The sequence below is a fragment of the Myotis daubentonii genome, chromosome 1, assembly GCF_963259705.1.
Source record: "Myotis daubentonii chromosome 1, mMyoDau2.1, whole genome shotgun sequence".
NCBI lineage: Eukaryota > Metazoa > Chordata > Mammalia > Chiroptera > Vespertilionidae > Myotis > Myotis daubentonii.
Window position 1 is genome coordinate 115,138,752 of NC_081840.1, and position 24,739 is coordinate 115,163,490.

Below are 24,739 nucleotides of genomic sequence, written 5' to 3' on the forward strand. Positions count from 1 at the left end.
GTGTCATGTCTTCTTTTATGCCTCTTACTCTCCCTTTCCTTTCACTTATGCCTTAGACATATTTTAACTGCTGATAATCACAGGCATTTAAAAAGTAGTAGTATCTGCCCAACCGGTTTGGCTCAATGGATAGAGCGTCGGCCTGCGGACTCAAGGGTCCCAGGTTTGATTCCGGTCAAGGGCATGTACCTTGGTTGTGGGCACATCCCCAGTAGGGAGTGTGCAAGAGGCAGCTGATAGATATTTCTCTCTCATCGATGTTTCTAACTCTATCCTTCTCCCTTCTTCGCTGTAAAAAATCAATAAAATATATATAAAAAAATAAAAAATAAAAAAAAATAAAAAGTAGTAGTATCAGTCTAAATCTATGTAGTACTTTCCAGGTTGGTTCTTACAGCACACTATTCATCGGATCAATAAGTAGTATGAAAAGATTTTTAATTCACTGACTGCCACCTAAAGACTTGGCATCTTATTGATTATACCATTTTCAAGATTAAAATGAGATACAAAAAATTCAGACATTTATGGGCCAAAAAGAAATCTATACTGTCACTAGATATCATATTAAAAACTACTATTTTAAGTGAAAAAATTTTCACTTAACTTTTACAATATTAAGAATCAAAATAGTTGCCCTAGCTGGTATGGCTCAGTGGACAGAGCGTCAGCCTGCAGACTGAAGGGTCCCAGGTTCGATTCCAGTCAAGGGCACATGCCTGGGTTGCAAGCTCAATCCCCAGTGGAGGGCATGCAAGAGGCAGCTGATCAATGATTCTCTCTCATCATTGATGTTTCTGTCTCTCCCTCTCACTTCCTCTCTGAAATCAATAAAAATATATTTTAAAAAATCAAAATAGTAGATGAAAGTTGACACCTCTACATCAAAATATTTCTTTGCATAAAACCATCATTATGTCTAGACTACTTTTTTGTCCAGAACAAATGGCGGAAATATCAGGCATTAATAAAGCACAGTAATCTAATGTATGTTCACTTATCACAGAAAAAAAATAGGCTCTGGAAATCCAATACATCTAGTTGGAATCTGCTACTGTTGAGGTCAATGGCCATTCAGGTTATTCATTCTCATTGACTCACTGTTCTTATTTTTAAAATAGAGTATTACTTACCTTACAAGATATAGTAAGGATTACATATGATTAGAGATAAGAGAGTTTCTAGCACATACCAGGTATAGTAGGCACTCAAAGGTTACTTCTAATTTTCCTGATACTGCACCAACTTAAAAACAAACACACAAACAAAACAACAAAACCAACTTAAATTTGAGAATCATTTAACATCGATAGTATGTACTTTATTTCAGTGGATGATGCAGTCATGTTACATCTGTCACAGTAGTATCGGGACAGTCAGAAAATGTAGTTTCTACCTCCAAATGGCTGGCCTTTTTTTTTTTAAATCTATAAACTAAAGGGCTGGTATATATTCTTGAACTATTTCCAACTATAGAATCCTTGATTCTATAATCCAGTGATTATAGAAACAAAACAAATACAAACTTCCATGACAGTAAGAAATTTTAATATTTTCTAGTATATTATTCCTAATATGAGTGACTCTACCTTGAGATTTGAAAACAAAAATCGTAATTATCCATCTGGCAACAGTGACATTTCCAAGTAAATCTGGAAATGTGTGTACCAAGTGACCCAGCAGCATTCCATTCCTCGGTATGTATGCCGAGCGTACACGCTCTTGGTAAAGAAATGCCACTAAAAATAGCTTCGAACTATTTAAATGATTCGGTGATTTCGATATTTTACGTCCACTTGCGCCGTGGCGAAAAGAAATATTTACAAAATAATACAACACGGCGTCCTCTGCGCACTTTTAAATCTCCGCAAGCATTTAAGGATCATTAATGGCGCGGGCACTGATTCAGTGTCGGGCAAACCGGCGGCCGGGGAGAGCGGGGCGGGGGACGGAGCTGGCGGCGCCGCGAACGGGGACCGGACGCAATCGGAGCGGGAGCCACCGCGGGCGGCGGCGGGAGCGCAGACGGCGGAGGGCGGAGAGTGGGGGCGCAGGGCCCGGGCGCGCCGCCCGGACCGCCAACCCCCGCCGCGGGGCCGGGCGTGGGCGGGCGCTCGGCGTCCGCTCGGGCCGCGCCGCCGGGCGGGCTCCCGGCGCGAGTCCGCCCCGTCCCGCCCCTTCCCCTTACCACGTAGCCCCCCCACACGTAGAGGCGGCTGCCGTCCACCACCGCGCAGTGGCCGCTGCGCTCCTCGGCCACGCAGAACAGCTGCGAGTCCTCCATCCGCGCCGGCGCTGGGCCCCGCCGCTCTTCACGCCGCAGCCCGGCCACGGCGGCCTCTCCTCCCGCCCAGCTCCGCCGCGCACGAACGGAACGCGTCGAGGACCGAGATTGGTGGAAGGCGGAAGCAGTGCGACTGCGCGCCCCGCAGCCGCAGGCCGCGCGGGCCGGCGGGCGGGTCTGGGCCGCCGGGGTCGGAGCGGAGGGCGGCCCGGCCCCCGCCGACTTCCCGGCCCGGGGTCGCTGTGCGGTCGGTGCAGCCAGCCCCCTCGCACTCACCGGCTGCCGCGCTTAGGGTCTGTGGGAGGTGATGCCGCGGCCACAGAAATCAGCATATTAATGCTTTCCATTCAACCTCCAGCGGAGATGCTTATCCACAATAATAGTGTGTGTGTATTTAATAGACTTTTTTTTTTTTTAAGTTAGGAATTTTCTAAAACATACCAGCAAACTAGGCCTGGAGGTCAGGTTCTGTCCACCACTAATTTTGTAGGGCCCACAAGCTGAGAACTTTTTACTTTTGTTGTTGTTTGGCATCTGGATTTTTTTTTCTTTTAATCTTTATTGTTGAAAGTATTACATAGGTCCTCACGTTTTACATTTTTAAAGGATTGGAGGGGGCGGAGAATCAAAGGAATGATCATTTATAACTTATGAAAATAAAATGAATTGAAATTTCAGTATCTGTACATAAAGTATTATTGTCACACAGCCACCCTAATTCACTTAAGTATTGTCCATGGCTGCTTTTAACCATAACCACAGAGTTGAGTAAGTGGAACCAAGGAGTTGCAACAAAGGCCGTGTAGCCCATGCTGCCGAAAATAGTTACTCTCCAGCCCCCTGCCGAAAAAGTTGGCTAGCCCTTGTAAAACGTTACTGAAGTAAAACTAAGACCAGGAGGGAAGATAATTCTACTAGTGACTGTCAATGCACTTGTCCAAAGCCACTTTTTGAAGAGATTGTGGCTGCCCTCCACTCAGAACAAGTTAATTCATTCACTTATTCAGTATGAACATATGAAGTGCCTGCTTGCTATAGATATGTGAAAGCAGAGTCCTGAGTGGCTTGGGTTCAGGACCTGGAGAAGGGCCGCTCACAAATGAAGAGACTAGACAAGAAATATGAATTTGGAAATTACAGGGGGCCAGGTGGAGAGTCTTTCTCAAGAGGAAAGGCTTCACTGTTGCCCAGGCCCTGCTAGCTTTTTATTCAATTTTAGATACACATCTTGCCCTTAGGCAGGCAATTCTGATAGCAGACAGACTATCTTAAAGATCAGTAAATAAAATAAATAAATAAATAAATAAATAAATAAGATCAGTAAATATTAGTAAAGATTCACTTTGAGACTATTAGGTCAGGAAGTTACTTGAGCTATCATTGTCTCAACAGAACAATTGGTGCATAGCTTTAGCCCTTGCCAAAGCTCAAGGTCCATCAGCCTTCTGGGTTCCTTGTTTGCACTTTCCTGTTAGTGTACACAATGGATAGCTTCCAGCACAGATAGTTGGTGTTGAGGCTCTATTACACTGGAATATTTGTTGACAATGAAAAACAAAGAGAATTTTTTTCAACATACAAAATAAATCTATTACTAGATTGTAGATACAAAGTAACCATTTACATACAATAAACATTAATATTTCAAGAAAAATTATTTCAAATATATTACATGCAATAAACAATATTTCAAGAAAAAAAGATTTTAAATATAATATTACCAAAACTGTAGTAACATAGTATAATACCATAAAAGTTGTAGGAAGTATTAAATATCTGCAAATAACAGGATTGCTTCTATTCTAAAATTTTTTTTCTCTGGCTCTATTTTTGTTCATCAGTTTATGTTATTATATTTCACAAATGAGTGAAATCATGTGATATTTATCCTTCTCCAACTGGCTTATTTCACTTAGCACAATGCTCTCCAGGTCCATCCATGCTGTTGCAAAAGAATTCCTTCTTTTTTATAGCAGTGTAATATTCCATTGTGTAGATGTACCACTGTTTTTTAATCCATTCATCTGCTGATGGGCACAAATCTTAGCTATGATGAATTGTTCTGCTATGAACATAGGGGTGCATATATCCTTTCTGATTGGTATTTCTGATTTCTTGGGATATATTCCTAGAAGTGGGGTTACTGGGACAAATGGGAGTTCCATTTTTAATTTTTTGAGGAAACTATACTGTTTTCCACAGTGGTTACACAGGTCTGCATTCCCACCAGCAGTGCAAGAGGGTTCTTCTTTCTCCGCATCCTCATAAGCTCTTGTTGTTTCTTGATTTGTTGATGACAGCCATTCTGACACCTGTGAGATGGTGCCTCTTTGTCATTTTGATTTGCATCTCTCCCAAGATTAGTGATTTTGAACATGTCTCTTGGCCTTCTGTATGTTCTCTTTGGAAAAGTATCTATTTAGGTCCATTGCCCATTTTTTTATTGGATTGTTTATCTTCCTTTTGTTAAGTATGCGTTCTCTGTAAATTTTGGAGATAACATTGGCAAATATGTTCTCCCATGCAGTGGGCTCTCTTGTTTTGTTGATTGTTTCTTTTGTTGTGCAGAAGCTTTTTATTTTGCTGTGCAGAAGCTTTTTATTTTGATGTAGTCCCATTTGTTTATTTTCTCCTTAGTTTCCATTGCCCTAGGAGCTGTATCAGTAAAGATATTGCTATGACATGTGTCTACTATTTTGCTGCCTACAGATTCTTCTAAGATTTTTATGGTTTCCCATCTTAAATTTAAGTCCTTTATCCATTTTGGGTTTATTTTTGTGTATGCTGTAAGTTGGTGACCTAGTTTCAATTTTTTTGCATGTATTTGTCCAATTTGCCCAGCACCATTTATTGAAGAGACTTACTTGACTCCATTGTATGCTCTTGCCTCCTTTGTCAAATATTAATTGAGCATAATGGCTTGGGTCAATTTTTGTATTCTCTGTTCTGTTCCATTGGTCTGTCTGTTCTTGTGCCAGTACCAGGCAGTTTTGAGAACAGTGGCTTTGTAATATAGCTTGATATCTGGTATTATGATCCCTCCAACTTTGTTCTTCTTTCTCAGGATTGCTGTGGCTATTCAGGGTCTTTTTCTTCATTCCATATGAATATTTGGATAGTTCTAGATCTGTGAAATATGCCGTTGGTATTTTAATGGGGAGTGCATTGAATCTGTAGTTTGCTTTGGGTAGTATGGACATTTTAATGATGTTAATTCTACCAATCCATGAACACGGTGTATTCTTCCATTTGTATATGTCTTCCTCTATCTTTTTTTTTTTTTTCTGTTCATCAGATTATTTATTCACTTGATTCTTAGATTCACTTGTTGATAGATGCATATTTGTTGTTCATAATTTGTATCTTTACCTTTTTCTTCCTCTTCCTCTTCTTAAAGGATACCTTTCAGCATTTCATATAATCCTGGTTTGGTGGTGATGAACTCCTTTAGCTTTTCCTTATCTGTGAAGCTCTTTATCTGACCTTCAATTCTGAATGATAGCTTTGCTGGATAAAGTAATCTTGGTTGTAGGTTCTTGGTATTCATCACTTTGAATATTTCTTGCCACTCCCTTCTGGCCTGCAAAGTTTCTGTTGAGAAATCAGCTGACAGTCGTATGGGTATTCCCTTGTAGGTAACTGAGTTACTTTCTCTTGCTGTTTTTAAGATTCTCTCTTTATCTTTTGCTCTTGGCATTTTAATTATGATGTGTCTTGGTGTGGTCCTCTTTGGATTCCTTTTGTTTGGGGTTCTCCGCGCTTCTTGGACCTGTAAGTCCATTTCTTTCACCAGGTGGGGGAAGTTTTCTGTCATTATTTCTTCAAATAGGTTTTCAATATCTTGGTCTCTCTCATCTTCTGGCACCCCTATAATTCTGATGTTGGTACGCTTGAAGCTGTCCCAGAGGCTCCTTACACTATCCTCGCATTTTTGGATTCTTTTTTCATTTTGCTTTTCCGGTTGGATGTTTTTTGCTTCCTCGCATTTCAAATCATTGACTTGATTCTTGCACTCCTCTGGTCTGCTGTCGGGCGTCTGTATAATATTCGTTATTTCAGTCTGTGTGTGCTTAATTTCTAGTTGGTTCCCCAATATAAGATCGAGGGTCTTATTAGTTTTCGTGTAGATCTCATTAAGTTTATCGGCAGCTTCTAAACAGTTCTTGAGAGACCTTAAAAGTGTGGTTCTGAACTCTATTTCTTCCATTGACAATTTTGTCCTGTTTCTTTGTCTCCGCATTTTGTTATGCTTCCTTGGTGCACCCCCTAGTGGTCTTTGTTCGCAGTCTTATAGATAAATCTTGATTGTTGTAGCTAATTCCAGGGAGGGTTTGACCTCCAGGCCAAGTGGCTATGAGAATCAGCTGTGTCAGTAGTGAGAGAACTTCTGTCCTCTAGGGAGGTGCTAATCTAGCCTTTGCCTGAGGCTATCCAGCAAATGCCTCTGTGCAGGGCTTGGGCGGGGCGGGTCGCACAGGATCAACAGGGTGGGCCAGAGAGAGCAGTTATGGCGGCTCTCAGTCCTGTCCCAAGGGGCTCTGCCTCTCTGAGTCCCAGCACCCGCTGCAAAGCTGGGAGAGAAAGCTGCACTCGCTCTGACTGAAGCCAGACAGTCCCGCTTCTCCCGTTTGAGTCTGGGTCCCTAAAGACTCGCCCGGATCTGGTGCTCAGAGTCTGCGACTCCCTCCCGATTGAAAACAACAACCGCGCCCTCCGCCGCCAGCCCGCTCCGCGCACTCCGCACCTCAGAATTTGACTTCAGCACTGCGCCTCCTCTGAGTGTCCGTATGGGTTTCTCTTTCCTCCTAGTTGTAGGACTTCCACTCAGCCTGCGTTCCTGTGGTTCTGGGTGATGTCCCTTCCATTTTTTGGTTTCACTTTTGAAGTAGTTGTTCAAAGCAGCAAACTCCGGCGTTAACCTATGCCGCCATCTTGGTTCTCCTGAATTCTGTGTTCTAAGTTCTGTGTCTCTATCTCTTTTTTCAACATGCTGTTGTTTTCTGAATACAGGTCTTTTATCTCCTTAATTAAGTTTATTCCTAGGTATCTTAATTTATTTATTTTTTTGCAATGGTAAATGGGATTGTTTTTTTAGTTTCTCTTTCTGTGAGTTCATTATTGGTGTATAAAAAAGCCATAGATTTCTGGGTATTAATTTTGTATCCTGCTTCATTGCTGAATTATTTTATTAAGTCTAGCAGTTTTTTTATGGAGTCTTTAGGGTTTTCTATGTACAATATCATATTGTCTGTGAATAGGGACAGGTTTACTTCTTTTCCAATCTGGATGCCTTTTATTTCTTCTTCTTGCCTGATCACTATGGCTAGCACTTCCAATACTATGTCAAACAAGAGTGGTGAGAGTGAGCATCCCTTTCTTGTTCCTATTCTTAGGGGAAATCGTTTTAGTTTTTGCCCATTTAGTATGATGTTGGCTGTAGGTTTGTCATATATGGCCTTTATCATGTTGAGGTATGATCCTGCTATTCCCACTTTACTAAGAGTTTTTATCAAAAATGGATGTTACATTGTGTCAAATGCTTTCTCTGTATCTATTGATATGATGATGCCATTTTTGTCTTTCAATTTGTTTATGTGATGTATCCCCCTTATTGATTTTCGAATATTGTACCAGCCTTGCATCCCTGGAATAAATCCCACTTGATCATGGTGTATGATCTTTTTAACATATTGCTGGATGCGATTTGCTAATATTTTATTGAGGGTTTTAGCATCTATATTCATTAGGGATATTGGCCTGTAATTCTCTTTCTTTGTAGTGTCTTTATCTGGTTTTGGAATTAGGTTAATCATGGCCTCATAAAAAGGGTTTGGAAGTGTTCCTTCCTCTTGGATTTCCTGAAATAGTTTGAGGAGAATAGGTGTTAATTCTTCTTTGGATGTTTGATAAAAACTCCCCTGGGTAGCCCTCTGGACCTGGGCTTTTGTTTGGTGGGAGTTTTTTTTATTACTGCTCCTATTTCATCAGTTGTTACTGGACTATTCAGATTTTCAGATTCTTCCAAAATCAGTTTTGGGAGATTATATTTTTCTAGGAATTTGTCTATTTCATCCACATTGTCCAGCTTGTTGGCATATAGTTGTTCATAGTATTTTCTTACAATCCTTTTTATTTCTGTGGTGTCTGTAACTACTTCTCCATTTTTGTTTCTGATTTTATTTATTTGAGTCCTCTCTCTTTTTTTCTTGATGAGTCTGGCTAACAGTTTGTCAATTTTGTTTATCCTTTCAACCAGCTCTTGGTTTCATTGATTTTTTTTGTATTGTGTTTTTAGTCTCTATGTTATTTATTTCTGCTCTAATCTTTATTATTTCCTCCTTTCTACTTACCCTGGGCTTTCCTTATTGTTGTCTTTCTAGTTCTTTAAGCTGTAGGGTTAAATAGTTTATTGCTAATTTTTCTTATTTTTTTGAGGTAGGCCTATTGTACTATGAACTTCCCTCTCAGGACTGCTTTTGCTGTGTCCCAGAGATTTTTGGTTTTAGTGTGTTTACTTTCACTTGTTTCTAGGAAGTTTTTTATTTCTTTCTTGATCTCATTGGTAACCCATTCATTGTTTAATAACATACTATTTAGCCTCCATGTGTTTAAATGTTTTGGGGTATTTTTACTGTAGTTTCTAATTTCATTCCACTGTGCTCTGAGAAGATGCTTAATATGATTTCAATCTTCTGGAACTTGTAGAGACTTGCTTTGTGTCCTAACATGTGGTCTACCTTTGTGAATTATCCATGTGCACTTGAGAAGAATGTATATTCTGCTGCGTGGGGTAATATATTCTATAGATGTCAATTATCCATCTGATCCAGTGTGTCCTTTAGAGTCTCTGTTTCCTTGTTAAGTTTTTGTCTGGAAGATCTATCCAGTGAAGTCAGCAGGGTGTTAAAGTCCCCTACTATGACTGTATTGTTGTCTTTCTCTCCGTTAAAGTCCTCTAGAGGTTTTGAAAGTATATTTAGGTGCTCCTATATTGGGTGCATATATGTTTACCAGGGTTATATCCTCTTCTTGGATCGATCCCTTTAGTATTGTGTAGTGACCTTTGTTGTCTCTTGTGATGGCCTTCATTTTAAAATCTATTTTGTTGGATATGAGTATTGCTATTCCAGCTGATTTTCTTTTCCATTTGCATAATTTTTTTTTTCCATTCCTTCACTGTCATCCTGTGTATGTCTTTTGTTTTGAGGTGAGTCTCTTGTAGACAGCATATAGTTGGATCGTGTTTTTGTATCCATTCAGCTACCCTATGTCTTTTGATGGGAGCATGTAATCTATTTACATTCAGGTTATTATTGATAAGTACTTATTTATTGCCATTATATTTCTGTATGGCTAGGTTTCTCTCTGTCTTTCTTCTTCTCATTACAGCAATCCCTTTAGCATTTCTTGTAATGCTGGCTTGGTGGTGATGAACTCCTTTAGCCTTTTTTTTTTTTTTTTGTCTGAAAAGCTCTTCATTAGACCATCTATTTTGAATGACAGCCTTGCTGGATATAGTAATCTTGATTGCAGATCCTTGCTTTCCATTACCTTGAGTTCTTCATGTCATTCCTTTCTAGCCTATAGAGTTTCTGATGAGAAATCAGGTGTCAGCCTTATGGGGACTCCTTTGTAGGTAACAGTTTTCTCTCGCTGCCTGTAAGATTCTCTCTTTGTCTTTAATTTTTGGCATTTTAATTATGATGTGTCTGAGTGTGGGCCTGTTTGGGTTCTTCTTGCTTGGGGTTCTCTGTGCCTCCTGAACTTGTGTGACTTTTTCCTTTACAGGTTAGGGCAGTTTTCTGCCATTATTTCTTCAAACATGTTCTCTATTCCTTCTCCCTTTCTGCCTCTTCTGGCACATGTGCTATTCTAATATTGTTACATTTCACATGGTCCCACACCTCCCTTAAGCTGTCCTCCTATTTTTTTATTGTTTTTTTTCTTTTTGGTTTTCTAATAGAGTGATATTTTCAACTCTGTCTTCTAATTCACTTCAGCTTCCCCTAATCTGCTGTGTATTCCTTCCAATGTGTTCTTTATTTGTGTTATGTCATTCTTTATCTCAGACTGTTCTTTTTTCATAGTTACCATATCTTTTTTTCATGTTGTGGAGCATCTTTACCATTGTTACTCTGAACTCTGTTTCAGATAAATTTCTTATCTCTGCTTCATTTTTCTCTTCTGGAGAATTCTCTAGTTCTTTCATTTGGTGGGTTCTTTCTTTGTCTCCTTATTTTGGTTGTTTGTTTGGGTTTGTCACTATGTGTTAGGTAGATCCTCTACATCTCTCAGTCTCTAGTGAAGGACAGTGTTAAAGGCTGTTTCTGACTAATTGGGTCAGGCAAAGACTCAAAGCCTCCAGAAATCATCTCTACCTACAGACTAATAGGAGTCCAATTTGAATTGCCCCCCAGGCAATCATCCTGAGGTGTGGCGAGAATTTTTTTTTTCAACAGGGTGGGCCAGCCCTAACTGCTTTGGCTCAGTGGGTAGGGTGTTGGCCTGCAGACTGAAGGGTCCCAGGTTTGATTCTAGTCAAGGGCACATGCCTGGGTTGAGGGCTCAATCCCTAGTAGGGGGCATGCAGGAGGCAGCCAATCAATGATTCCCTCTCATCATTGATGTTTTTATCTTTTTCTCCCTCTCCCTTCCTCCCTGAAATCAATAATATAGATATATTATTATATATATTATACATATTATATATATCAAATAGTATATATATTATATATATATCAAATATATATATATTTTTTAAACAGGGTGGGGCAGTTGCTTCTGCCTGGAGGCTAACTGTTACTTTTAATCTCTTAGTGGCCTCAGGGCAGGGTGTTTTCCAATAGGGTGTGTCAACTGTCCTCCCCCTCAGGCAAGGCAGATGTCTATGTGGGAAAGATGCCCTCCACTGTGTGAGGGAATGACTCAGCCCAGGAAACTTGGGGTGTCTGCCTTCTGAGCTCTATCCCCTGAGTCCCCAGTCCTGGTTCTGCTCTCACAGCTCCAGTCACTTCACCCTCCCTCTGCCAGAGCACAAGGGGGGTGGCTCCACGGGGAATTTTATGCATTGGCCCTTTAAGAGGGTGCCTGAATTTTCAGCTGTCACTCCCTGCAGACAGCACCCCAAAAGCTGCTTTTCATAGCTGGATGTTATGTGTGTACCCTCCTCAGTTTGGTGCTCTCTGCTGGGGAGTTCAGCTTTGGGATTAGATCCCAGAGTTCTCAGTGGCAACCCCCCACAGCTGAGATATCTCTCTGGGACTTCAGTTGCTGTCTGTGGGCGCCCAGCCAGCCCTTTTGTGCCTCCGCCCCTCCTACCAGTCTCTATGCGGTCTCTACTTTCTGTCCTGGGATATCACGGTTCCCTCCTGCGAGTTTTCCATTGATTATTCAGGAAGGTTTTCTGTATTTTACTTGTAATTCCAGCTTGTTCCTGGGAGTATGTCCGTGCAGCATCCTCCTACTCTGCCGCCCTCAGATGACTGTAACAAAGGAAATTAAGGTGCGTAAGACATAGCTCTACTACAGGGGCTTCAGCGTCCAGTCAGAGGAAAACATATGTAAGGAAATTAATGCCATATGGGTTGAGAAGTATAGTAGAAATGTGGACAAAATACAGGAGAAAACAGGAAGGAAAGATGTGATCTATTGGGGAAGGAGGTTCACAAAGGGAGACACTTGAATTTTTCTGACTAACTATAAATAGTTCAGTATGGCTATAGAATGAATGTGGGATGCAGCCAAGGATAAAGTTGGAATAGGCAATTACAAAGCCTTGTTTAAAGGCTGAACTTAAAGTGTAAGCCCAAGGATCTTAAGCAAGGAGTGAATAATGTAACTTGATTATTAGAACATTTACTCTGGATAGTTGGGCGGTCAGTATTTAAGGCAGCAAGTTGGATACCACATAGCACTGCTCTGGTGTAAGCACTCAGCTAGGTGCTCAGTAAATGGTAGTAGCAGTGGTAGAAGTCATTGTTATTAATATATGTAACCTTTGTCCCAGGAATCCCTTTCCTACCTGCAGTGGAATTCCAAAGCCCTCACCAAGATTTTTGTGAATTCTTAGAAGGCTTATAATCTCATAATCCTCTGGATTTAAACTCCTATGGTTACTGGAATAATTCCATTTACAGATTTAAGGATCTTCTCCCCCAAGAAGCATGCTAATTCTCTAATGTATCACTCCAGACATGAAACTCAGGGGGTCCCAAACTCAGATTTGGGAGTCAGGGAATGTTCCCAAGAGAAAGTAAAATCTAAACTAAGAACTAAAGGATGAGTGGAAGTTGTTTAGGCGAATGGAGGGGAAGAGGGAGAGAAGTGCTCCTGGCAGATGGGACAGGAGAGAAAGAAAGAAATGACCTGTTCACTTTATCCAAATAGAGGAGATTTGGAGTGTTTTAAAAGTAAGTAAGAATTATCTTTTTTTTTTTTAAGAAAACATCAAATATAATTTAAATTTAAAAAATCAGAAATTATCTGGAAAAAACAATGGAGCAAATCAACTCCTAAAAAAAGAGGGCTGCGTTTTTGTGATCACATTTATTGGAAGGGTTGGAGAAAAATAAAAATGCCATTTAGCTTTAGAATTTGTGAGTTATGTGCAAATAAACTCATTTCAGGAGCAGAAGAATCCTTGGTCATTTATTAATATCAAAATTTACACAGGTTTCTCTTTTGAATATCTTCTACCTTTAAAGACACAATCATGTAAAGTCTCCTAATTTCCACACAGGATATATTCTTTGTTTCAACCAACTCTCAATGGAGGGGCAACTAGGACAACACCATCTCCCCGGACAAAAAGCATTGGAATATTCCGTTTTGTTGCTTTATATATCTCTTCATATGTTTCTTCATCAATTTCTATAGTAGTCACAGTTTCTTCCACATCTCCCAATACCATATTTAAATGTTGATCATAAGCATGTAATCTACCTCTAAGCTCTCTGTCATCTCTCATTTTCACATAAATTCGCTCATCTAGGCTGAGCCTAATAAGATCCAGGGGCTCTTCTACAGTGTTGGTAGTTTGTTGCTGTTCCACGTCATCTGTCATGTTTCAAACCCTGCCTATAAGAATTATCTTTTAGAAAGTTTATCCTGATGGCAAGATTTATCCTAATGGTGTCCTAGTAAGGGCCCCAGCCATGGAGATAGAAATGGTTAGTTTGAGAGATAGTTAAATATTATTTCCTTAAACTGAAAGATCAAGATTTGATTAAATTGAGGTTAACATTTTGGCAAGAATACTTCAGAAGTGATGCTGTATATTGCATCATAACAGTAACAATGTAAAATTAGTCCATTATTTGTGAGGCAAGTTTGATGCTTGGTTAAGGTGGTAACCTCTGAAGATTCATTTTAAAAGTTTTGTCTGTGTATTATTAGCTAGTAGTCTATAGGGTGGTACTTTGGGACTGTGCAAATATCCTTTTCTCTTTTGTCTAATAGTTTTAGCATTTTATAGTCTTACTAGAGGCCCGGTGCACGAAATTCATGTATGGGGCTAGGGGGTCCCTCAGCCTGGCCTGCACCCTCTCCAATCCAGGACCCCTCGGGGGATGACCGACTGCTGGTTTAGGCCCGATGCCAGGGTTTGGGCCTAAACCGGCAGTAGGACATTCCTCTCGCAGTCCAGGACTGCTGGCTCCCAATGGCTCACCTGCCTGCCTGCCTGCCTGCCTGATGCCCCTAACTGTTCCCCTGCGGGCCTGATCGCCCCTAACTGTCTCTGCCTACCGGCCTGATTGTCCCTAACTGCTCTCCCCTCCCGGCCTGATCACCTCTAACTGCCTCTGCCTGCCTCCCTGATGCCCCTAACTGCTTTCCCCTGCGGGCCTGATCACTCCTAATTGCTCTCCCCTGCTGGCCTGATCGCCCTTAACCATCTCTGTCTCAGTCCCTGCCACCATGGCTTTGTCTGGAAGGATGCCCGGTCTATTTGGTCTAATTAGTATATTACCCTTTTATTAGTATAGATTCTTTCCACTTTCCTGCCCCAAATAACCATTTGTCCTTCGTTTTTTAAATTTTTATTTGATTGATTTCTAGAGAGAGAGGAAGTGTGTGTGTGTGAGAGAGAGAAGAGAGAGAGAGAGAGAGAGAGAGAGAGAGAGAGAGAGAGAGAGAGAGAGAAACATGGATTTGTTGCACCCATTTATGCATTCATTGGTTGTTTCTTGTAGTATGTGACCTGACCCAGGATGGAATCCAAAACCTTGGTGTATGAGGACACTCTAACCAACTGAGCTACCAGGTCACGGCCCATTTTTTTCTTGTTTATCCTTCTGGTAGTTAAGCAGATATAGTCAATCTTCATTATTTGTGCATTCTATATTTGTGAATTAATCTATTTACTAAAATTTACTTGTAACACCCAAATCAATATTGGGATCTTTCATAATCATTTGTGAACATTTGCAAAACATTGAAAATTTGTTGCCCATCACACATGCTCCCAGGTGAGTTTGAACAAGGTGACATTTTACTTTTTTGTTTCATTTCTCATACTATTTTTTAAAAGTGACTTTTTGAGATACATTTAGTGCCACATAGTACACATTTTGTGATTTCTCTTGGTGATGTTTTTGTTTAAATGGCTTCCAAGCATAGTGCTGACATGCTATCTAGTACTCCAAGGCACAGGAAGACTGTGATGTGCCTTAGGGAGAAAATACGTTAGATAGGCTTCCTCAGGTACAAGTACAAATTATCGTGCTGGGGCCTTAGTCAATGTTCATGGTTCAAAAATATATATTAGGTGTTTTTATACAGAAATACATGGAAAACAAGCTTATGTATTGATCAGTTAATGAAAATGTGAGGAAAGGCTCATAGGAACCTAGGAACGATGAGCATTCGTTAAATCAATGTTGGTGACCACTAACTATGTAGAAGAAAATTACCTCAAACAGTGAAAATTGACTGTTTCTTTTTATTTCAGACATAAAAATTCAAATTTTCTTTGCAGTTTTTTGTCTTTATATTTCACTGAAAACATACAGAAAACTGTTCAAAAATCACTTTTCTCTGTGATGTTATGTTACCAATTTAATATACAGTTAGGTATATTGGTTTGGTTATGCTTTTAATGTTAAGTTTACTTTTTTCTTTTTATTTTTTTGAATATGTAAAACATCATGGTTGATAGTTAAAACTCTCACTACAAAGAAAGTTCTCACTGTGATCTTTATCCCTTTCTGCCCTTTATGGTTAATCATATTTTTAGGGTCTAGTTTTAGTGTCAGAGGTTTTTTAAAATGCAAAAACAAGTATATGTGTGTTGTGCCCAGATTTCAAAGTTCCCAAGACCCCCAGGGAACCAGTCAGTCCGATGCAAAAGCAAAGAGTCATCTATTTCAAACCCGGGTTTGGCTCCCCTGCCACACTCACCCATGCAACGGTAAGCTCCAGTGGCAGAGAGAGAGAGAGAGAGAGAGAGAGAGAGAGAGAGAGAGGCCTGATGGGACAGGGGGTTTTAAAGGGGGGTGGAGTGAGGGCAGGAGAGGGGACTGTGGGCCCCGCTGATTGGCCAGGCGCGAGTCGGGTCATCTCTATGGCACGCACGTCCCTTGATTGTCATTGGTTAGTTTCAAGAAATCCTGGGCGTGGCCAGCAGGGGCCTGGGCTTCCGGGAAGAAGGCACTCTCCTGAGCACATGGCGGCTGCCCCAAAAATGGAGGACCCAGGGCAAGATGGAGGGCGCAGTCCTAGGCCCCCCCAGGGCGAGCTGAGCCTGGGCTCCAGGGGCCAGTCCGGTTGCTGGGGGTCCAGTAGATCGACCAGTTCCTTCCAGCCCAGGCAGGAAGTCCACGTCCTCCATCTCGTTCCCGGGGGCATCGGCGATCACCTCCTCCTCCATCTCCGCGGGCGAGGGCACGCGCCCCGCCCCGCCGCCGCTGCTGCCGCTGCGTGGGTCCTGTCCGGGGGGCGGCGGGCGGGTGGCAGCCTGCGCCGGGCTCCCGCCGTGGGCTGGGGAGTCGGTGCCGAGGCCGCCAGCAGCGTGGTCAGGCCCCGAGACGACTCGCCCTTTCAGTGTACACACACACACACACACACATTTCCCCTCCTTTACCATACTGTACTTTGCTTGTGTGTGTGTGTGTGTGGTTTTTTAAGTTAACCATATACCCCAGAGGTTACCGTACATCAGTACTTCAAAATTGTCCTTATATGTTATAAGGCTGTGTGCATTCCATGGTTTTATTCAACACACTGGAGCAAGCCTTCTGAAATGTGGCAGATTAATAGTCCACTTGCTGGAATCAGATTGAGTTCAAATCCTGACTCCACTCTCTGAACCTTTCATTTTGAGTTAGCCATCTACCAACTTTGTGTTTGTGTTCTCAGCTATAAAATGATGCTGAAAAAGTGGCATACAACTCAGAGTTTATGAGCATACAGCAATCAATACATTTATAGCACCTGTGACAGTTTATGGCGCATAGGAAAGCCTTTTTAAATAAAAAGTGGGCGGGTGGGAATGCATGATGGTGGTTTTTAGCTATTTCGAGTGAATGTCGGGGAAAACCAAGTGGCGCCCTGGCGTGCTTCCAGGGCCTGTGTAAAGCAGGAAGCACGGGTCACACCGGACCCCGGGTCGGGGCGAGTCCGACGGAGCGCTGGCAGACCGAGGGCAGCGCTGGGAGCGGCTCCAGGACGGATCGGGAGAAGCGGGGCCAGCACACGCCCCGGCAGACACGGAAGGCACTCTCCTTCCGTCGGGGGCGACACAGGAGCTCGAGTCCTCGCCTCCTTCGGCCGGCGCCGCCGCGCTCTCCGCGCACGGAAACCAGGTGCAGGGAGTCCACCCGGGACTCGGGCCCCGCGGCGGAGGCGGGGCGCACCCGGGAGGGGGCGGGGCCACGGGGCGGGGCGCGGCCACGAGGGGCGGGGTGCACCGGGAGGGGGCGGGGCCGCGGGGCGGGGCGCGGCCACGAGGGGCGGGGTGCACCGGGAAGGGGCGGGGCCGCGGCCGTGGCGCCAAAACGCGAACATGGCGCCGGAGCGGCTGCGGAGCCGGGCCCTCTCTGCCTTCAAGCTGCGCGGCTTGCTGCTCAGGGGGTGAGTGGGCCGCGCAGTGGGCAGGCCGGGAGGGGGGAGCCAGGGTCACACGGCGGCGCGGGGCCTCTGGACCCTCCGGGCAGCAGGAGGGGGCTCCACCTTAAATGACAGAGACCCTTCAAAAGTTCTAAGAAGCGGCCCCAGCCACCGTCTCAGTGGTTAGAGCGCCGGACCGCGGCCTGAAGGGTTCGTCCCGGTTCGATTCCGGTCTCGGGCGCGCACCGCGGCGGCAGGCTCGGTCCCTGGGCGGCCGGGGGCGTGGGGAGGCAGCCAATCGATGCGTCTGTCTCACCTGATGGACCCCTCTCTCTCCCCACCCCCTCCCTTCACTCTCCATAAAAATCAATGGAGAACAGTAGCCCTGGGTGAGGATTAACAACTACAAGAAAGTCCTAAGAAACAAGTGCTTTTGGGCGGTCAGGTTGCGATGCCTTCGTAGGTCTCTCTGAGGTTGGCAGAGTCGAAGAGTTTCTCCCGGGTTCGAGGGTCCCCTCCTGCCGGTGCCGAGCAGGGGCGATCGGAGTCGCAGCAGCGGCTTGTTAGCACCGTGACTGCCACCACCAGCACCCCCTCAACCTACCCCCCACCCCCACCCCACCCCATCCCACCTTCACCCCCACCCCAAGTCTCCGCCTCTGCGGAGTGGGAATCCTGGCGGCGCTGGCCGGCGTCCCCGAGACAGCAATGAGAGACCGGGGACGCTCCTGTGCCCTCAGCAGCTGTCAACTGATATTGTTGCAGAAACTGGGCCCGGCCAGCATTCCCGACTCCGGACCATGGGCAGTTCCGGAGCGTTAAACAGTGGGCAGGCTGCAAGCTGTGCCTGGGTCTCCTGGGTCTTTCTTTTTCTTTTTCTTTTTCTCTCCTCTTCTCTTTTCTCTCCTTTCTCTTTCCTCCCTCCCTTCCTTCCTTCCTTCCTTCCTTCCTTTCCTTTCCTTTCCTTTCCTTTCCTTTCCTTTCCTTTCCTTTCCTTTCCTTTCCTTTCCTTTCCTTTCCTTTCCTTTCCTTTCCTTTCCTTTCCTTTCCTTTCCTTTCCTTTCCTTTCCTTTCCTTTCCTTTCCTTTAGAACCTCTCTGATAGGTTTCCTGGCCATATCAGTGTTTTCTAGGACCTACAAAACGAAGCTTTCCAAGATTTTCTTCTCAAATCTGCTTTAAAAAGCAAGGAAGGAAGGAAGGGGAAAGAAAATACAGTGTTTACACATTTTAATACCTCCAGATGGGATATACTTTTCTGTTCCAGGTTTTCATTACAACTTGTGTGTAAAGAGGTTTTTTGTGTGTGTGTGTGTGTGTGTGTGTGTTTTGTAAGGATACGTTTTATGGGACTTTTAATTTTGCCTTTGGCTTAGTGGTGAACAAGGGCAAGAGTGGATATGCTTTGGGAGAAAATAATGAATTGTTTTCCGTTGATTCCTGGCATTTTAAAAATATGATCAACTTTTCTTTCTTTTCATTTAGAATTTGAATAGTAAGCTATCATTCATTCAGTCAGAAATACACTGAAATCTATGAGCTGCAAAACACTGTGCTGGGGCAAGGGAGTAGGAGAGAGTAAGACACTATGGTGCTTGGGGCAGATGGTATATTAGTTATTTATGCTGCATAACAAACTATCCCAAAACTTAGAAGCTTAAAACAGCACACACAGACTTTCTCACATTCCCCTCCTGAGGGTAATTTAAGCCGGCTTTACTGGGTCCTCAGCTTCAGGGCGCTCGCAAGGCTGTGGTCAAGTTGGGACTGTCTCCCATGTCAGCTGGGTAGGATTCGCTTCCAAGCTCATTCAGTGCTTGGCAGTGTTCTGTTCCTGCAGGATGGCTGGACTGGGGGCCTCTGTCCTTGTTGGCTGTCAGTGGGAGGACGCCCTCAGTTCCTTGCCATTTGGGCCTCCCCAACACCGCAGCTTGCTTCATCAAACCCAGCAAGAAGAGAAACCAAGATGGCGGCGTAGGTTAACGCAGGAGATCGCTGCCTCGAACAACCACTTCAGAGATATAACTAAAGGACAGAACGGACATCATCCAAAACCACAGGAAGTCTGGCTGACTGGAAATTCTACAACTAGGAGGAAAGAGAATATCATACCCAGACTCAGAGGAGGCGCAGTGCTGAAGTGAAATACTCAGGTGCGGAGTGCGCGCGCGGAGCGGGCTGGTGGCGGAGGGCGCGGTTGTTTTCAATCGGGAGGGAGTTTCAGACTCTGAGCTCCAGATCCAGGCGAGTCTCTGGGGACTCTCGGAGGTTTGCAGCCATTGCTGGGACTCTGAGAGGCAGAGCCCCTGGGGAAGGAACTGAGAGCAGCCATAACTGCTCGCTCCGGCCAGCCCTGTAGATCCCCTGGGACCCGCCCCGCCCAAGCCCTGCGCAGAACCATTTGCCGGATAGCCTCAGGCAAAGGCTAGATTAGCACCGCCTTAGAGATCCAGCACAGAAGCCCTCCCACTGCAGACCCAGCGGACTCTCATAGCCAGTTAGCCTGGAGGTCAACTCACCCCCGGTATTGCCGACATCAATCAAGGCTTAAAGGCAACAAGACTGCACACAAAGACCACTAGGGGGTGTACCAAGAAAGCATAAAAAATGCGGAGACAAAGAAACAGGACAAAACTGTCAATGGAGGATATTGAGTTCAGAACCACACTTTTAAGGTCTCTTAAGAACTGTTTAGAAGCTGCCGATAAACTTAGTAAGGCCCTCGAAAAGACTGGTGAGACCGCCGATAAATGTTGTGAGATCCTCAAGAAATCTAATGAGACCCTCGATGCTATATTGGGGAACCAACTAGAAATTAAGCATACACGGACTGAAATAACGAATATTATACAGACTCCCGACAGCAGACCAGAGGAGCGCAAGAATCAAGTCAATGATTTGAAATGTGAGGAAGCAAAAAACACCCAATGGGAAAAGCAAAATGAAAAAAGAATCCAAAAATGCGAGAATAGTGTAAGGAGCCTCTGGGACAGCTTCAAGCGTACCAACATCAGAATTATAGGGGTGCCAGAAGATGAGAGAGACCAAGATATTGAAAACCTATTTGAAGAAATAATGACAGAAAACTTCCCCCACCTGGTGAAAGAAATGGACTTACAGGTCCAAGAAGCGAGTAGAACCCCAAACAAAAGGAATCCAAAGAGGACCACACCAAGACACATCATCATTAAAATGCCAAGAGCAAAAGACAAAGAGAGAATCTTAAAAGCAGCAAGAGAAAGAAACCCAGTTACCTACAAGGGAATACCCATACGACTTTCAGCTGATTTCTCAACAGAAACTTTGCAGGCCAGAAGGGAATGGCAAGAAATATTCAAAGTGATGAATACCAAGAACCTACAACCAAGATTACTTTATCCAGCAAAGCTATCATTCAGAATTGAAGGTCAGATAAAGAGCTTCACAGATAAGGAAAAGCTAAAGGAGTTCATCACCACCAAACCAGGATTATATGAAATGCTGAAAGGTATCCTTTAAGAAGAGGAAGAGGAAGAAAAAGGTAAAGATACAAATTATGAACAACAAATATGCATCTATCAACAAGTGAATCTAAGAATCAAGTGAATAAATAATCTGATGAACAGAATGAACTGGTGATTATAATAGAATCAGGAACATAGAAAGGGAATGGACTGACTATTCTTGGGGGGGAAAGGGGTGTGGTAGATTCAGGAAGAGACTGGACAAAAATCGTGCACCTATGGATGAGGACAGTGGGTGGGGAGTGAGGGCGGAGGGTGGGGCGGGAACTGAGAGGAGGGGAATTATGGGGGGGGCAAAAGAGGAACAAATGTAATAATCTGAACAATAAAGATTATAAAAAAAAAAAAACCAGCAAGAGAGAGTCTGCTCTCAAGATGGAAACCACAATCTTTTATAAACTAATCATGTGACATTCTTGTCACTTACAAAATATTACTTTTAAAATTACAATATCACTTGTGCTATATACTGTGGTCAGAGGAAAGTCACTAAGTTCAGCCTCCAGTTAAAGGGAGGGGATTGCACATGGATGTGAATACCAGGAAGCATGGATTATTAGGGGGTCATCTTAGAAGTCTGGCTACCATGAATATTAAATAATTCACAATTATTTAACATCAATTGTGAAAAGTATCCAAGGAAAGATGTGTTGAAATAGCGTGTAATCAGGTGTATAAATGGCTCTAGAGTCAAGGAAGGGCTTTATTGAAGAATTGGTTTGAGTGAGTATTAAAGGATGAGCAGGACTTGACTAGGTGAAGAAATGAGTGGGAGGAAATGACCATCTAAGACTGTGCGGCACGAGAAGACCAGAAAAATCAGAGCCACTGGATGAGCCTAATGAGATTTGGCAGGTCCAGATCCTGTACAATTTTATGGGCTTTGGTCTATCCTAAGAGCTGTCCCAAAATGTGTGTGATTTTAGGGACTCAACATCAAATATTTATGGGCCACCTTTAGTGTGCTTAGCACTCTGCCTAAGGATGATACAGTTTCAATTCTCAAGGAGTATCATCTATAATAAATATGAAACACTTACATATGAAACAATCAATAAGCAATCCAAGATATAGAACAATTAGTGTGACCAGTAAAACAATAGTATTGACATAAAGTATAAAGTTGTGTGCTACAAATACAGAATGGCATGTAATTAGCTAATTGTTTAAGTGCAAAGTGTTCATTCTGAGCACTATTGGTATTTAAATCAGAGATTCATTGAATTTTTTTTTAATTTCAGCTTTATTGAGTTTTTTGTTGTTGTTGGAGAGAGTCATGTAATTTAATATGAGTGTTGCTTAAGTTAGGCTGTTATGTTCAGAACACCGAAACAGATGAAGTCCTGCCTTGAGAGTATGGTAAGAAATTGTACAAAGCTAATGTAATGTATCAAATCTCAGGTAAATATAAGTGAGCATCTTAAAAATACAGATTTTTATTGATTTCAGAAAGGAGGGGAAAGGGAGAGAGAGATAGAAACATCAATGATGAGAATCATTGATCATCTGCCTCCTGCGTATCCCCTACTGGGGATCCAGCCCGCAACCCAGGCATGTGCCCTGACCAGGAATCGAACTTCGATCTCCTGGTTCATAGGTCGATGCTCAACCACTGAGCCATACTGCTGGGCATAGTAAGCTTTTTAACAATTTCAGAAGGAAGGGGAGATTGCAGCAGGTAGTGCTAGTCTAGGAAGACTCCTATTTTTAAAAAAATATTTTTTATTATTATTGACTAGAGGCCCAGTGCACAAAATTCGTGCATGGGTGGGGGATCCCTCAGCCCGGCCTGCACCCTTTCCAATCCAGGGATTGGGCCTAAACCGGCAGCCGGACATGCCTCTAGCAATCCAGGACTGCTGGATCCTAACTGCTCGCCTGCCTGCCTGTCTGATAACCCCTAACCCCTCTGCCTGCCTGCCTGATTGCCCCTAACTACCTCTGCCTCGGCCCTGCACCCAGGACCCAGGATTCCCTCCTCCAACCAGCTGCAGGAACCCGGAACTGGTCTTCACTCCCTCTGGCCGGCCACAGGCACCCAGGCCCCGGGCCGGCTTCGCCCGGGCAGGCCACAGTCACAGGGAACCGTGGGTGGGCGGCTTCACCTGGGCCAGCCACAGGCGCCTGGTACCGTGGGGCGGGCGGCTTTTCTCTGTCTCATGGGCCACTAGCACTGGTGCCCAGGACTGCAGGGCGGGCAGCTTTTCTTTGTCTCCAGGGCCACAGGCGCTGACGCCTGGGACCAAGGGGCTGACAGCTTTTCTCCATCTCCCAGGCGGCAGGCTTTTCTCTGTCTCCTGGGCCTCAGCCGCAGGCGCTGGCACCCGGGACCGCAGGCAGGTGGCTTTGCCTGGGCCCGGCTTTGTCAGGAAGGACGTCCGGAAGGTCGTCCAGAAGACTTCCAGTCTAATTAGCATACTACCCTTTTATTAGTATAGAGTAGGGGCCTGGTGCATGAAATTCGTGCACTGGGTAGGGGGGGGGGTCCCTCAGCCCAGCCTGCCCCCTCTCACATACTGGGAGCCCTCAGGGAATGTCCTACTGATGGCTTAAGGCCTGCTCCCTGCTCCCCTTGGGGAGCGGGCCTAAGCCACAGTCTGGCCTCCCTTTGTGGGAGGTGACCAGGCTGATCAGGGGAAGGCACCAGCCCCATCACCCCGCTGCTGCAGCCACTGCCAGTCACTGCAGCCAGCAAGGTTTTTTCATCAACACGGACTCCAGTCCCTTCACCATGAAAAAATGACAACTTTCTTTAGGCATTTTCAAGATGTGTCTTTCATATAATAATTTCTTTATTATTTTTTTTTATCCTCACCTGAGGATATGTTTCCATTGATTTTTAGAGAATGTGGAAGAGAAAGGGAAAGACACAGGGAAACATCAAAGTGAGAGGGACACTTTGATTGGTTGCCTCCTGCATGAGCCCTGACCTGGGCCCCACCCAGGGAGAAGCCTGCAACCTAGGTACATGCCCTTGGTCAGAATTGACCCCAGACCCTGCCATCGGCAGGCCAAGGCATTATCCACTGAGCCAAACTGCCTAGGGCAGGATATGACATTTCTTACCCCTCCAGCAGCGGACCTTTGTTTTTTTTTGCCAGGAGTGTGGTGAAAAACCCTAGATCACTTTTTTGGATTCTTATTACCCAAGTTACTAAGAATATTACCAGTGGCATCCAGGGAGCTTAGCCAATGAGCAGTCAGAAAAGGTGTTTCCTCTGTAGTTCACACCAATCACTGGCTTGGCCCCCCCGGCCCAGGCCTGACGCCTCTGGCCCAGGCTTCAGGCCTGGGCAGGGGACCTCCATCTCCCCCAATCACCTGGCTTTTGGGCGGCTTCTGGGGCTTCTGGGGCCGGCCCGGATCGGATCCAATCACTGGCGGCAGGCAGGCAGCTTCTGGGGTCGCACACGGGGGTCTGGATGGCGGCTCTCGTGCTGGCAGCTATGCTGTCCTGCCCTGCCTGCAGTATGCAAATTAACCGCCATCTTTGTTGGCGGTCAATTTGCATATTGCGCTGATTAGCCCATGAGAGGCATAGCGAAGGTATGGTCAATTACCATGTTTGTCCATTATTAGATAGGATTTTTAGAGAGAGGGGAAGGGAGAAGGATAGAGAGATAGAAACATCAATGAGAGAGGAACATCATCAATCGGCTGCCTCCTGCACACCCCCTACTGGGGATCAAGCCTGCGACCCAGGCTTATGCCCTGACCAGGAATCAAACTGCAACCTCTTGGTTCCTGGGTCAACGCTTAACTGCTGAGCAACACTGGCTGGGCTAGGAAGGCTTCTTAAAAGGAGGATGTGCCCTAACTGGTTTGGCTCTGTGGATAGAGCGTCGGCCTGCGGACTGAAGGGTCCCAGGTTCGATTCTGGTCAAGGGCATGTACCTGGGTTGCAGGCA

The 24,739-nt window shown here is 44.4% G+C and overlaps 3 protein-coding genes across 15 annotated transcripts in view; 1 reads left to right on the forward strand and 2 right to left on the reverse strand.

Moving 5' to 3' along the window:
- KLHDC1 (kelch domain containing 1) overlaps positions 1-2,569 on the reverse strand; it is a 59,189-nt gene extending 56,620 nt beyond the window's left edge. Inside the window, exons 1-2 of one of the 6 annotated variants that reach the window (XM_059658947.1) lie at positions 2,189-2,569; positions 1,193-1,245 (exon numbers count right to left, since the gene is read on the reverse strand). Coding sequence is in view for 1 of the 6 variants with exons in the window: in XM_059658955.1 (XP_059514938.1) it covers positions 2,189-2,284 (96 nt within the window). In the remaining 5 variants the exon portion in view is untranslated. The remainder of the gene's footprint in view (positions 1-1,192; positions 1,246-2,188) is intronic. The other 5 variants (XM_059658923.1, XM_059658912.1, XM_059658938.1 and 2 more) reach the window with 5 other exon arrangements.
- Positions 2,570-12,810: 10,241 nt separating this feature from the next.
- On the reverse strand, positions 12,811-13,346 carry LOC132226392 (U6 snRNA-associated Sm-like protein LSm3). The gene has a single exon (XM_059681082.1). The coding sequence runs from the start codon at positions 13,344-13,346 to the stop codon at positions 13,038-13,040; it is 309 nt and encodes a 102-aa protein (XP_059537065.1). The 3' UTR covers positions 12,811-13,037.
- Positions 13,347-17,053: 3,707 nt separating this feature from the next.
- The window catches only part of POLE2 (DNA polymerase epsilon 2, accessory subunit), a 48,081-nt gene continuing 40,395 nt past the window's right edge, over positions 17,054-24,739 (forward strand). For 6 of the 8 annotated variants that reach the window (XM_059658829.1, XM_059658830.1, XM_059658826.1 and 3 more), the window contains exon 1: positions 17,256-17,353. In XM_059658829.1, coding sequence (XP_059514812.1) covers positions 17,286-17,353 — 68 coding nt within the window. In that variant the 5' untranslated portion in view covers positions 17,256-17,285. Of the gene's footprint in view, positions 17,086-17,255; positions 17,354-24,739 lie in introns of those variants that run through there. The other 2 variants (XM_059658832.1, XM_059658835.1) reach the window with 2 other exon arrangements.